Source organism: Fukomys damarensis, unplaced genomic scaffold (genome assembly GCF_012274545.1).
Source record: "Fukomys damarensis isolate Sample0158 unplaced genomic scaffold, DMR_v1.0_HiC HiC_scaffold_14, whole genome shotgun sequence".
Classification (NCBI taxonomy): domain Eukaryota; kingdom Metazoa; phylum Chordata; class Mammalia; order Rodentia; family Bathyergidae; genus Fukomys; species Fukomys damarensis.
The window spans coordinates 1,598,674-1,614,332 of record NW_022900926.1 but is presented as its reverse complement, the minus strand read 5'-3'; the positions used below and the strand labels follow the sequence as shown (position 1 = coordinate 1,614,332).

The 15,659-nt window shown below is 40.1% G+C and overlaps 1 protein-coding gene across 4 annotated transcripts in view; it reads left to right on the top strand.

Annotated features, from left to right (window-relative positions):
• Positions 1–15,659, top strand: part of Mcm9 (minichromosome maintenance 9 homologous recombination repair factor) — an 81,422-nt gene that overhangs the window by 52,351 nt on the left and 13,412 nt on the right. For all 4 annotated transcript variants that reach the window (XM_019210802.2, XM_019210801.2, XM_033763201.1 and 1 more), the window contains one exon: positions 2,503–2,677. In XM_019210802.2, the coding sequence (XP_019066347.1) occupies positions 2,503–2,677 (175 nt within the window). The remainder of the gene's footprint in view (positions 1–2,502; positions 2,678–15,659) is intronic.

The following is a 15,659-nucleotide window of genomic DNA, read 5'->3' as shown; positions in this document are numbered from 1 at the left end:
CCTTCCACCTCTTCAACCCTGGCAACTAATAATCTTTTTATGGTCTCTAGTGTAAACTTCTAATGGTTTTTCTTTTGCAGCACTGGGAATTGAACCCAGGGCCTCTACCTGAGCTATATTCCTGGCCTTTAAAATTTTCTTTATTGTTTTTGAGTTTAAGTTCTTGCTAAGTTGCCTCAGAGAGTGCTAGGATTATAGATATGCACCACCACACCTAAACAGTTTTAACTTTTCAAGAAGGTAATGTGGTTGAAATCATTAAGTATGTAGTTGTTTCAGATTGACTTTTAAACATTAGTAATATGATTTTATCTTCCTCCAATGTCTTTTCATGGCTTGATAGCTCACTTATTAGCCGTGAATGAATCCTTGTCTGGTTTGTTATGTGTATTTATCCATTCACCTACTGAAGGAAAAGTTGGTTGCTACCAAGTTCTAGCAATTCTGAATAAAGCTTCTATAAACATCTATGAGAATGTTTTGGTATGAGCTTAAGTTTTCTGCTTCTCTGAGTAAATATCAAGGAGTGACACTGCTGGACTGTATGATGTTTGTTGACTTTTGTAAGACAGCCAGATATCTTCCAAAATTCTTGTGCTGTGTTTGCATTGCCAGCAACAATGAATGGGACTTTGGCTCGCTCCATGCTCTCGTCATCGCTGGTATCAGCGCTTTGGATTTTGGATTTTGGTAGTGCTGTCTCATTGTTATTTTAATTTGCTGCTTGCTGGTTGCTTCAGATGTTGAACAACCCTTCGTGTGCTTCTTATGTGTATTTTCTTCGTTACAGTGTGTGTTCAAGTCTTTTGCCTTTTTTTTTTTTTTTTTTTTTTTTTTTTTTTCTTTTTGGTACCAAGGATTGAACTCTAGACCTTGTGCTTGCAAGGCAGGTGCATTGCCACTGAGTTAAATCCCCAGCCTGCCCAATTTTTGATTGAGTTGTTCATTTTCTTATTGTTGATTTTTAAGAAGTTTTTAATATTTATGAAGTCCAATTTGTCAGTGATTTGTTTCATTGCCACATTCAAGATCATCTGGATTTTCTCTTGTATTATCTTCTAGGAGCCTTATAGTTTAGACTTTTACATTTAGGTCTCTGATCTATTTTGAGTTAATTTTTGTAAAGGACATAAGGTCTAGATCTAGAATCTTTTTTTTTGCATGTAGATGCTCAGTTTTTCTAGTATCACTTGTTGAAAAGACTGTCTTTACTCCATTGATTATCTTTGATACTGCACTAAAGATGAGTTGACTGTATTGATAGGGGTAGCTTACGCTTCAGTGTCCTCTCTGCCTGTCAAACCACCATTTTCTACTCCAACCTGAGTACAGCCAGGCAGGAAGCATGGCACTCCCCTACTCCAGCCACTTCAGTCTGCACTGTTACATTTTGAAAATGGAGAAGGCACCCTAAGTGGCTAAGGTCAGAAAAGGAAGTATCTGAGCCCCTTATTTGCATACCCAGCATTCACAGCAAGCTTCTAAAAGATTTCCTTGTTTCAGCCCTCACCCTCACTGAAACAGGTCTTCAGCTGCTGCCTAAAACCACTTTCCGGGCCCTCCTTGGGTTTTAGTTTGGGTGGTGGCCAGCAGCATCAGAGACCAGCAGCTGGCTGTGTCAGCTGCTAGCAGAGCTGTGTTTGGCTGATTCATGATTTTCACCTAAACTGAAGGGAAGAACCGTAGGCAGAGTAGCAACATTCTTATCTATGAACATGGAGTATCTCTGTTAATTTCCTTCTTACTTCTCTCACCAGAGTTTTCTGATTTTCCTCATATAAATCCTGTGTACATTTTGTTTGATTTTTGCCTAAAGTATTTCATTTCATGGGTCTTAATGTTTCAAATTCAACTTGTCCATCTTTGCTATTTTTGTATATTAACCTGCCACCTTGCTATTATCCCTTATTTAGTTCTACTCTTCTGTTAATTTGTTTTACATAGATGATCATGTTATTTGTGAACAGGCAGTTTTATTTTTTCCTTCCCAGAAAGAAAGAAAAAAGAAGCATGAGTTATTTGGAAATATATAGAAAATAGAAATGTATAGACATATTTAGAAAACCCTTACCGCTTGAATATATATTTTCAACTAATGCAAGTCCACTTTGAAATAATACCGTGCCCCCAAATGCGTGGTGCCAGGACCTTACAACGACAGAATCTTTCTGACTGCCTGCTTTGCCCCTCCGGTCTTTGTACTCCACAGTTCACTTCAGTATAGGAGGGAAAAGTAAGTTCGTGTACGTGGCATTCATAATTAAGCTCATTTTTGCTGTTATTATTCTGAGCAAACGACCAACTGAACAAAGTTAGATTCTGAATCTTATCTCAATTACAAATAAGAGAAAGCCTTAATCTCACCTTCTCTAATTACTTTTCTGATGGTCTTCCTTCCTTCTGTGTCGCTGAGGATCTTATCTGTATCATTTGCCTTTCTCCCTCCATAGGTCTGGGTTACACTTCTGAAAATCAGGGCTGACACAGCTTCCTTGTTTCCAGGTCTGACCGTGACTGCTGTGAAAGACGCAGGAGAGTGGAACCTGGAGGCCGGGGCACTGGTACTTGCAGACGCGGGCCTTTGCTGTATAGACGAGTTCAACAGCCTCAAAGAGCACGACAGAACCAGCATCCACGAGGCGATGGAGCAGCAAACCATCAGCGTTGCTAAGGCTGGGTGAGTATCTTCTTCTTTAAAGATCTGTGGAAACAATGGGGTCATGTAATATCTCATTAGGGAAAATTGATAATCTTGTTGGTGTTCTCAGGATGTGTCAGTTATACAGTGTGGATGTAGCTTTACTTGACCAATGGGAGATTTATGCAGAGGTCTCAACAAAAGATTCAACTCATTATTTCAGTTCAGTAAATATTGTTTATGCAATCTGAGTGTATTACTATATTAGGAATTTTGAAAGATCCAAGAAGAAAAATACCGTAACTTCTGCTTAAATAACATTCTTGTGAGTCCTAATAAAGGGTTGACCACAGCATATGGAAAACTAAATAATCATACATTAGCATACTGTATCTAAATGATACTATAATGTAACTAAATGATGATACATTAGCATAAGATGAAGGGCTTCTGTGACTCAGGGAGACTCAAAGGGAGATGTGAGTCTCTGGCTGTACATTACCAGTGGTGGGGGTGGACTTCCATTGGCCTAGGCCCTGTCATGGACGTAGGATATTTACCGGACTCAGAACTTGGCCACCAACTGGCTGTGTGGCCATCTAAGCAAATGACAAGGCCAGAATAGGTCAGCATCAATCCTGCTAGTAAGGCTGTGAGACCAACTGATCAGAAAAGTCAGCCAGCAGCAGTGTCTCAAACAGCACTGGGAACTGCGGAGCTCAGACGGCACATTCTAGTAGATCCCTGTACTCTAGGGGAAAGGAAATGTGGAGCGAGAGGAGAAGAGAGAGAGGACAGAACACAGCCCTTAGGAAAAGTATACTAGAGAGAACTAGGCAGAGCTGTATCAGACCTGTTTGTTCATTCGCTTGATACATTCCTGTACTTGTTAAGAACCTGCCACATGCCAGGCACCATGCTAGTCACTGAGAACCACACAAGTGAATAGGACATTGTCCTTGAGGTCTTGCCCATTTTATTGGGAAAGAGAGACAAAAATAGCATTAAAGTGATGTCTATAATAAATGTTCCTTGAGAATGCATACTTTAAAAAACTACTGTTAACCTTTTGCACTATCCATAAGTGTAATTTCCACAGTCAGTGTTCCATAGCTAAACAGTTCCTTAATGATACCAAGAGCCTGAACAATCTCGTCATCACTACTACTTTATCCTGTGCAATAGGGCTTTTCATTATCAGTGGTAAAGGATCAGTTGAGTTGTGTTTCACAATCCATTGCAGAACCATATCTGTGTGTGTGTGTGTGTGTGTGTGTGTGTGTGTGTGTGTGTGTATGGTACAAGGGATTGAACACAAGGCCTTGCGCATGCCAGCCAGCACTCTACCACTGAGCTAAACCCTCCCTCATTTTTTTTTTTCCGAGGCAGAGTCTCAAAACAGCTGAGGCTGTTCTTGAACTTGTAGTCTTCCTACCACAGCCTCCCAAATAGCCGGGATTACAGGCACACACCACTGTGCTCCACTCAGAGCTGTATTTTTATAAAATATAATAAAAATGAATTGCTAAAAATGTGAAAGTTAAAAGCAAGGACATTTGAAATATAAGCCTAAGTTCTTCCACTTAAGACATAGAAACCTCTAAGAGAAGGCTACTCCCATCCTAACGAGAAGAATCCAGGTAGCCCACAGAAATATCTTTCCTTGAATTTATTAGAGAGCTGAGGTCACAAAGAAAGGAAGAGAACTTAACTTCTAGGTATGACAAACCCTTCTAAGAATAGTTGCAACACAAACTGTTGTACCGTTGACAGAGTGTGAAGCAAGAGACACAGAAACAAACAACTAAAATAAATTTAATTCCCTAGAGTTAGTGTGGGCAAGCATATCATTTGAGAACAACTAGGAACTCCAAACAGAAGGGTGGTCCTCATCTGTAAGCTCTTTCCCAGTGGTCTGCATCAGACGCAGAGGACTTGAGCAGAGGAGAAGGCTAGCGAGCCCCTCCTTGGGTCCTCAGTCATGTAAGCAGAAAGGCGCTGCTGCTGGGCACAGACGTGACATCTCTCACGTGAAGCAATAGCTTTCATCACTGGATGCTAGGCAACATAGCTCCACATCCCAAGGCCTCTAAGCAAAGGCAAAAACCCTTCTGCTTCTATGGGATCGAGGGTTAGGAAATCCTGCCCTCCCCAGGACCTGGGAAAAAGCACACTGCTTCTGGGAGAAGGGTAGAAATAAAAGCCATCTTCCTCAGAGAGAAGGACAGTAAACTCCCTTGGATCTAGGGTGCTGCACCACATGGACACAGCAAAAGCAGAGGTGTGCTGCCATTGAGAGTGGGGCAGAACCAGCACAGGCATTTGGCAGACTTCAGCTGCCATGTGTGGGAGACGTGAAAGGCTGCCTGATCTCCATTCTGCCCCTTCCAAGACCAGGTACCGACGCTGTGTAAGACCAGGAGACCAAGAACCACCCTGGCCCCAAGCACTGCTTAGTTTTATTTTCCTATAATCTATTGGTCAGTTTTTATTGTTTCCATGGTATATTTTTATTTATATTCTTTTCTTTTTTTAATTATTATTCAGCTAACATAGAAGAATAAATGGTTTATTATACATGGTACCCTTGGCCACAAGTGAGAACAGAACTAGTCTGGAATAGACCAATAAGTTAAAGATAGAAATTCTAGAATAACCACTGGAAAAAGGGAGGCATAATCTATAAAGCAGCTATAGAAATGAAGTGAAATCATTAAAACAATCCAAAAGAAGACAGGACAAAAATTAAAAGAACAAATAATAGGACGAATAGAATGCAATCAGCAAGATAAAGAATTTTTTTTTTTTGCAGTACTGGGACCTGAACTCAGGACTTTGCACTTACAAGTCAGGAGCCATGCCACTGAGCTAAATCCCTGTCCCAATTAAGAAAAAAAATTTTTTATGGTGCTGAGGGTCAAACCTAGAGCCTTGTGCGTGCTAAGCATGTGTTCTACCACTGAGTTACACCCCTAGCCTCAGATGATAGACTTAAATTCCATCATTTGAATAATCATATTAATAATAAATCATGAAGGTTGGATAATAAAATAAGATCCAACTATATGCTGCCCTTGAGAAACTGACTTTACATTCAGACACATAGGTAAGTTGAAAGAACATAGCTATCAGCCTTAGAAACTTCTGCACTGTGAGAGCCAAGAAGAGGAAGAAGCAAATGTGCAGAATGAAAAGCAAAAGGAAAAAGATGAGGCAGAGTCCAGGTAATAGCGGTGCACGAAGACAAAGGAGCAGGATGCTGTGCAAGTTGTTGGACTGCATGCTGCTGTCTGGAATGTGTCTCAGTGGGCCTAGAATGTGCACCGCCAAGACCGCCTCTGCAAGACTCAGCCTGCTTCCAACTGACCTATGCTGTGCTGGACTAGCTCTGTTCTCTGTTGTGGCCGAGTGTGACATGTGTAAGAAATCACCTTCTGCTGTGTCAACCAAAGAGTTAAAGAATAAATAAAAATAAAAGAATGTAAACAAAAATATATCATGGAAACAATAAAACCTGACCAACAAATTACCGAAAATAAAACTCCATGCCAGTATCACCCATAAACCAAAGCAGAAGTGTCTTTCCAATTCTTGGGTAAATTAATCAAACACTGTGTAAAAAGAATTATATGTTATAACTAAGCAGATCTCCCAAGGTCCTGTGCTGATCTCAGAGACCAAAACAAACAAACAAAGCAGATCTTATCCCAGGAACTCAAGATTACTTTAACATTTGAAAACCAATTAGTGCAATTTATAATATTAGCAGAATAAAAAAGAAAAACAAGGTCCAGGGATTTAGCTCAGTGGGACCGCGCCTACCTTGTAAACATGAGGTCCTGAGTTGCATCCCTGGTACCAAAAATCATTTTTTTTTCTCAATAAATGAAGATCTATTGGAAAAAATTAAATACTCATTCATGATTAAAATTTTCAATGGATTAGAAAAGTTCCTCTTGCCTTTTAAGTGATATCTGTGAAAAAACCTATAAGAAGCATTACAAGAGGCCAGGTGTGATCCTCTACATAGAAAATCCCAGAGAATCTATGAAAAGCAAGACCCTGTCTCAAAAACCCAAAACTGAAACTAATAAATGAATTTAATGATGTCATAGGATATGAGGCCAGTATATAAAAAATTAATTGTATTTCTGTGTGATAGCAATGAACAATTGGGAATTTAAGCAAAATGAACATATATAAAAGCCTCCCCAAACAGGATGTATGTAGGGGTAAATCTAGCAAAATGTGTTTTAATATATACCCTAAAAATTGCAAATCAGGTTGGGCATGCTGTATTCCCAGTACTCAGGAGCCTGAGGCACAGGATCACCAAAAGTTTGAGGCCAGCAAGAACTATATATATAGTGAGACCCTGTCTGAAAAACAAAGACAAAAACTACAAAACACTGATGAAAAATTAAAAGGCCAGAGAGATACTTGGTTTCATTCATCAGAAGATTTTAAATTCTTGGGCCAGGGATTTAGCTTAGTGACACCACACCTGTCTTGCACGCACAAGGTCCTGAGTTCGAACCCCCATACCTCCCCGCCAAAAAAGAAGTAAGTTCTTCTGGAAGCAATCTATAGAATCAGTGTAACACTAGTCAAATAACAAAGGACATTTTTGTAGAAACTGATAATATGATTTTAAACTTTATATAGAAAAGCACAGGAACTGGAAGAGGCAAAACAAGCTTGAGAAAGGACAAATGTGGAGGACTTTTAAGGTTTACTATAAAACTGCAGTAATGAAGGCATAGCATGAGAGTAAGGGTAGATGCAGATTGAGGGTCTAGAAACAGATGCGATAAAATCCATTGATTTTTCAGAAGGATGTCAGGATAATTTATGAGAGAGGATAGTTTAAAAAGATGATGCTTGAACACTTGGATATCTATAAAGCAAAAGGTAAAAGGTACCTTGTACCTAGTTTAGAGCAGCTTTATTTATAATCACTCAAAATTGAAAACATATCAGAGGGATTTAGCTCAGTGGTTCCACCACCTGTCTCGCAAGCACAAGGGCCAGAGTTCAATCTCTGGTACCCCCCCCAAAAAAAAAACCAAAGAAAGAAAACAGCTGAGAAACACATCAAGCAATGAATAGATAAATACATCTTGATACATCTATGTATCACTCACTAGTGCTGCTAGCAACATAAAGGAACAAACCTGTGTGTGCAGCAATATGGACACATGTTACAGGGTTTGCAGAGGGAAAGATGCAGGCCCAAGAAGCTGTATGGTTTCTGGTTTCATTCATGTGAAATTCTAGAAAAGGCAAGATTGAGGAGAGAAAGAGCAGTGGTTGCTGGAGGTTGGGGGTTAGGGGGTGACATGAGCACACCTCAAAAGGTGAATCTTAGAGTTGTGTGGTTTGTACCATAGGACCCCTGAATTCTAGAAATAGATAAGCCCAAATACTTATTTTAGATTCAGCTGACGTGAAGTCCCTGAAAGTTCCAACACTTACTCTCCATCCTCAACTCTTCCTGATGGCGACGGTGTGAGAACAGTCAACATTCGCAGCTCCAGCATGAGCCCTGCTGGTGGATCTGTGCAGGCAGAGCCCACAGGAGAACAGTACAAGGGGAAGGAGAGCAGGAGCAGTGGCCTGTTTTACTTGGGGAGTGACACTTTTTTAATGGTGGTGCTGGGGATTGAAGCCAGGACCTCACACACAGTAAGCAAGTTTTCTACTCTGAGCTACATCCCCAGACCCGTGAGAAATAATTTTAAGAATAACTTACAAATTGAATTTCTTTCATCTGCTGAAAAGGAGAGGACTCAGCTTGGAGGCAAGAGATTTGAACTTTAATTATGTTGCTCCTCAGTTTCCTGTTTCTTCTTTAAACCATCTGCCAGACGTACAATATGTATTAGAGTTTGCCAAGTAGAACTCTGAGGACTTTGATTTAATGAGCTTTTCTCTGGGGCTTCCTTTTAAACCAGCACACCATGGTGAGCATTATTGTATGGTTACTTTGCTAAAAATTTGTATTATTATGGCTTTAAGATAAAATCCTCCAAATATTTGTTTTGTCTTGGCTTCTATCCAAAATGTAATACCTTTTGAATTGAGACATGGATCACAACCAGTATTTTAGTCTTCCAGTTTCTTTACATTTATGTAAGAATTTTTATTTTGAAAACCATTTTAGCATATTTATTTCATGTAAAGATTACTGTAACTTAGTGCATTAAAGGATGCTATGATCTTTGTGCTTCTCTACTCTGGTTAAATAGGTTTTACTCACTCGGTGTCAGGTATGGATTTGGGTGGCGTTCAGTTTTGTTCTTCCCCCACATAACCGTTTCTGACTCAGGAAGACATTTATACTATTTTGTTAACGCATTTTTAAAGACTTTCTAAACATTGCATACTGTGTAATCTATTAATGCTCTAAAGAAGCTTGGACCTTTTATTTCTCCATCTTGGAAAGATTTCTTTTTCTTGTTCAATTGAGTGAGGTCCTTTAGATACGTTGTAACCACGGGGTGGGGGGCTCTGAGCTGGCTGAACCATCCCGCCCTGGGGAGGTCTGTGCACTCGTGCCAACAGGCGCCCCCTAGGGGCTGCGGTGGAGTCCTGGCATGATGGAGCTAACAGTACTGGCCGGAAATCCCGACTAGACGAGTGTTTCTCAGTCTCAGCAGATCACATTTTATGTAAAAGCAGCAGTTATGCACCCTGGATCTGAAACTTGTACCTTGGATCATGAGGCCCCATGTTTTCGAGCCAACGCACAGCTCGAGATGATCACCCCACAGAGAGGGCAGTTACTTGGGACTGCCCCATGCACTCTCCTCTTTTCTCTTTTAAATTTATGACATGAAGAGCACATGGTCTTGGGAGCTGGTACATGTGCACATCGCATCCCATTTGTACTTCCTCTGCCCCTCTCTCCCACACCCCCGATACCCTTTACACCTCCACAAAGGATAGCTCACTGTTTCCTATCTTATATCCCTATTTTGTTCTCTAAATTATTTGGGTTCCTCATATAAAAGCAATGCGATGTTTAATCTTCTGTGATTAATTTCACTTAGCATTATGGTCTTGGGGCACCCATTTTCCTACAAATGCCCCAAATTTGTCCTCACTTATGGTAGAGCAGTGCTCCATTGTATATAAAGATCACATTTTCTTCATTCATCTGTTGATGGATATTGGGCTGCTTCCAAGATATCGCTGTTGTGAGTTGTGCTGCTATAAACAAATATGCATGTATCACTGTAATATGACATCTTTAACCGCTACAGGATGACCAAAAGTTGTATATTGGTTTTGTTAATTTTTATAAGATAACATAAAAGGAGATATAAAAATGACAATTTTATCAAATTTATTTAATACAAGAATCAACTGGTTGAAAGGACACCTACCCAAGGGATGCTCCGGGTAAACTGTTCAGTGGTGAACTCTTTCAAGAAGATATCCAAACAAGAAATAGCAGGGTCAAGTGAATTTCTATTTTTAGTTTTTTTGAGAAATCTCCATAATGCTTCTACATCATCACTTATAAAAAGCATATATCCAGCAGTAATAACAGCAGTAGATATAAACTAAAGTTTAACTAAGTTGTTAATATTTTTGTGGAAGTCAGTGTGGCTATGGTGAGAGAGAGCAGAGGCTCCTGGGTCAGAAAGACCTAGCATCCCTGCACCCTGCCCTGGTTCTTTTCAGACTTCATAGTAAATCGCTGTCATCCTGAGCCTCTGCCCACTCATCTGTGAAAGGAAAATAACCATAGCCTTCCTCTCGGCTCAGCATGTGAAACACCCACCTCTGTCTCGGCTCCGCTGCAAGCTTGGTAGATGGGGGCGGCAGTGCTCTGTTTAATTTCCATTCATGATCAAACACACATGAAATAAAGCTGACTTTCTTCACCATCTCTAGATGTACAGTTCAGAAGTGTTAAGAGCAAATTTTTGTTCATGGTTTAAAAATAATGTCTACTATTGTTGAGCCGATACTCCCTTACAACTGGGTAAGAAGATACTTAACAAATCTCCATATATGTGAAATAAAATATTTGTATATATTTATATGTAACCTGTTACATATATGAAGGTGTAGGATTCCCCATATTTCTGAACTCGGTTGAACCTCCAAAATAGTTTCAGAATTATTTCACCAGCACCATTGTCAATAACCACCCATAACTAATAATTCAAGCTTTCTTTGCAGTTTTGTGTGCTTAGAATATATTTTGCTAAGTTTAAATACTGTCAGAGCACATGTTCAAAAGTAGTTTATATATTTTCATTGTTATATTATTATTATTATGTGTTATACTATTGGTTTGATATACTGTTAAGCATATTTTTAAACTTACGTTGGTGTTCACTTTTACAGTTTACTTTGTTCAATTTTTTTAGTTGAATTTTATTTCTAAATTTATAAAACGTGATTTAAAATCAACACGATATAAAAAGAAATCACTGTCCCACCCCATCCCTTTAGTTCTGTTCTCTGTTGTCCCTGATAGATATTTTCTCATTAGTTTCTAATTTACCCTTCCAATGCTTGTTTTTGTTTTTAAAAGTAAGCAACATAAGAATCAACTGAGCAAGTGTGTGCCCCGAATGTGAATTTATAAGACATAAATTCTTTAGCACTGCTTCAGTGGTACTCTATAGATTAGGATATGGAGTATTTTTTCCTAGAAATTATGCATTTTTGTTTGTACATGCCCTTTTTCCAAAGAATTGCTTAAATATTTTTTTAATCTCCAGATAGAAGGAACGTTATGTATTTATTTATTGTTGTTATTAATCTGTGGTTTTGGTGCATTGTGCTCAGAGAATATTGTTTGCATTATTTCTTGTTTAAGGAACTTAATGAGTTTTTTCCTTTATGGCCTAATATAAGGCTAATTTCATTACTGGCCTTTGCATGCTTCAGAAAAGACTTACTCTCTATAAGCAGGGTGCATGCGATGCGTTCCCATGCACATTTGAACATACACTTGTGCCTTACCGACGGTGTGTTTGGGTCTTCTCTCACCTCCTCACTTAGCTTCTACTGTTGGATGTGTTTTAGACCGAGTGGTGAGCGCTGTATGACAGTCTCTGATTATTGAGTTTCCGTTTCTTTGTGTATACAGCTTCTGCTTTGTGGAGGTGGTTATTGTAGCCGTGTTTGTAATTCTTTGTTGTTGTGCTTCCTGGTCTGAATTTTATCTTGCTTTTATCGGAATCATAACTCTTGGTTTCATAGTATTTGGCATTTGCCTAATATTTCTTTGCTCAGTCCTTTATGTGTGGCCTTTTGAACGCAGTGTATTCTCTCCTATACAAAATAAAGTTGGGCTTAGCTTCATGAACAATCTGAGTATCTTCTAATACATTAGTTAAGCACAAATTATTGGTTGACCAATATGTGTGGCATCAACTGCTTCATTTTTTAAAATAAACTTCCTGAATTTCTTTTCTCTGTGTGTTTGACATTTAGGAAGATTTGCATTTTTGTTGCGGCTTACAAGTTGGCTAACTTTTTCTATAAATGTCCAGACTCTAAAGGGTTCTGGCTATGTGGGCATGACACTTTACCTCTGCTACTGAAGAAGGTATAACAGGGACTCGTGTGTGAACTAGACAGTGGAGGAGAGGCTGTAGGCCACATATGTACAAATGGGTGTGGCTGTATTCCAATCAAACTTTACTTACAGGAACCAGGTGTAGGCTGGCTTTGGCCTGTGGCTGTAGTTTTGCAGCCGCTGTGCTTCCTGTCATGTGGTTGCACTTGGTCTGTTGCCCTGGACAAACTTGATGCCACTCCGCCTTGGCTTGGCAGGTGATTTGGTTTTCTTGCCTGGAGGCTCAAAGGGTCTTTTTCCTTTAACTCTGAAGTAATATTAACGTCTTGTAATAATATTATTATAAGACTGTGTCATAGTTAATTATTCCTGTTCAATTTTTCTAACTATTATGAGCCTTTAAAATGTAGAAGATTCTTTTATTTCTAGAAAATTTTCCTCTGTCATAGCTTGACATGTTCATTCTGTTCTTCATCTTGTTATTTTTCAGATACACATGCGTATCAGTGTATAACTTCTGTCTTTTGTATTTTCATGTTAATGAGGTTTAAATTTCTGATTGGGGCAGTTTTTGATATATGCAGATATTGTTTAAGAATATTAAATTCAAGCCAGAGTGTTATATTACAGATTTCCTTTGGTTTGTGAAGCTTAGGGGGAGGGAGAGAGCTTTATCAGTGAGGTATTTTTATTCTTGTAGTAGTTTACTATGGATGTTGCATGTTATTTCCAGTCATCTTGAATTACTTTTTTCCTGAGTTGTTAGTAAAAGGTATTCTGTTAAGGTGATTCTGAGAGGTTTGGAAGGTATACTGATCGTTAGTTCCAAGGAGTCTTAAATAAACAGTGTTTCCATTACCAAGGAGGATTGTTGATGTGCCACATGGTTTCATGTTTCTGTTTGTTCCTGTCAGATCTTCACTAACTACTGCTTGCCTCCTTCCTCCCTGATTTTCAGGGCTCTGAGGCACTTTTCCCCCTGCTTCAGAATATTTCCAGTCCTGCCTTCTCTAGTCCCAGAAACTTCTTCCTCCCGAGCCAACTGCTTTGATTCCTGAGGCCTCACACTGATCTCTGTGTTCCCCTTCCTGTGTGGAGTCTCCTCCTGTGGGTGATTCTACCTGTAAGCCACCCTCATGAGATCTGCATTGCACTTTCCTGCACTCACCTAGCTGTACTTGTTCCTCTCCAGCCAGGACTCCAGGGCTACTCTGATCGGCCTCCCAAGTCTTTACAGGTAGATGGAAGTTCATGGTAATCTTCCTTGGTTACTTTTTAAGTTTTGTGAGTTCGCTGTATGGGTTTATTTGCTGTCCTTGTTTATCTCAAATGTCTTTGAAAGATATATGGAGACAGCTGGCTATAAAGAGCTGCTTTTCTCCCATGGGAACCTGGAAATCGACATTTTATTTTTAATTTATTCTTTCTTATTGTTTAACTGATAATGTTGACTTTTGCTATACATTTTTAATATATTATACATATTTTTCTGATCAATACTAGATAAAATGTAATTGGAGAGATAGTTATCTATAATTATTTGAATGAACTCATATATAGAAATGAAATTAGACTTGTTCTGTATCCCTTAGTATCTATAGCCAGGAGCATATTAAAATCAATACAAAGAAGCCTTTCCCATGGATGGAGCTGCCTACAGATTATGTAGGTTGCCTGTAAGATTGTGGAGGTCTTCAAGTTTAAAATAGAAGAAATTGGGCCGGGGATTTAGCTCAGTGATGCCACTGCCTGCCTCGCAAGCACAAGGTCCCGAGTTCAATCTCCGGTACAATAAATAAATACATACATACATAAAAATGTATGTGAAATTCAAGCAGCTAATAAGTAAACAGATAATCCTTCAGATGTTACCTGAGGTGCTGCAGGTTATTGCCTGCTACATGAGAAGTGACAGATTATCAGTTGACCTGCTCCTCAGCCATGGCTGCCTCACTGCAGAATACGTGCAGAAATGCTGTTTTCTTTATACTGTGGAATGTTGGGCGTGATCTATGCTGGACACGGTGCAAGTTTGAGAGACGGCATCAAGAACTCTTCTCTCTACTGACCACAGGGTGCACTGGACATAGCAGAATGAACATAGTGATTAAGAGCAGAGTCTGGAGCCAGCCCAGCTGTGTTGAGGTAGCAGCTCCACTCCCTGCTCACTGGAAACACTGCTGTACTTTGCTCTACTGCTGTAACTACAGGCTGTGGTAGAATGGGAGTTTGTTCAAAGCGTATATAAAATGCAGTGCTAGTATCCCACGGCCACCGTAGCTTCAGAAGTGTACTCATCTTCAGTCCTGTCTTTCCGTTGTGTGACTCAGATAACTTGTTTTTGACATTTTGTGTCTGGGTCTTTCAGCCCCATTCAGCTGTCTTGAGTAAGGGAGTCATCTTTCCTGTCCAGATGCCTTCAAGAGAGGCCCAGAGAGATGCTGTCATACCTGCTTAAAGACTTATGCAGGAAATGGCTCCCTGACCCCTGCCTAATCTATGGATTGTCCGTCTTTGGGTCAGGTGCCAGTCTCTGATCTGGTCAGTGGTCCCTAAATGGAAGTTTACTCGGAAGGAATTGTGGGTTCCTGCACTTGGTAAGGATTCTACTGTTTGGCCTGTCCAGAGCTATAATGAGGCCAGAGAAATCACTTAAGGAATATACCAAAGAACTTTCCATTAAACAAGTGTGTTAGCTTTCCTGTTGCTGGGGGAAAGTGCCTGATACCTGCAAACAAAGGAAGAAAAGTTTAATTTGTCTTGAGGTTCCCAAGGTGTCGGTCCATAGTCTGCTGGCTCCAACACAGAAGCATCGTGGTTGAAGGCATGGCAGCCAAAGCTGCTCCCCTCATGGTGGCAAGAAGCAGGCACAGGGAAGAGCAACAGCAAGAGATAAACCCTCCTGTAGCACCCAGTGACCACCCCCAACCAGTAGGTTGAGCTTTGACCATCAGTGGGCTCCTCCTCTCATGAACCAGTCTCTATAGGAGGGCCTTGAGCTCAGTAGGTTTCAGAGAGACAGGGGAGATGTCAGGGTATCATGGCAGTGCTTAGCGCATACTCGCAAGACGCAGGCTCTTGTTGACTTGCACAGTGTGGCCGTTACAGTTCCTCCCTACGTTATAGCTACTACTGCCATTGTTGGAATTTTCTCTTCCATCTAGACTGTTTTTGAAACATTTAGAAATATCACTTATAGAAAAGAAAAGCAGGACTACCCCGTGTTGCTTTTGCCCCCTCAGCGGTAGTGTGCCCAGTCTGGGTGCGTACCCGCCGTCTGCCTGGTGTTGGGAACACTGGACATGCTCTGGCTCAGTGTTCACCTTTCATACCGTTTATTCTGTTACTCTGCTGTGTATGGACAAAACTGGATCTGCCCCCAACAGTAATTTATCTCATTTTGGCTGACAGCTTCCAGAATTTTAAGTTCATTGCCCCTAATTAGGCCTGTTAATCTTCCTAATGTAAAGTATGTAG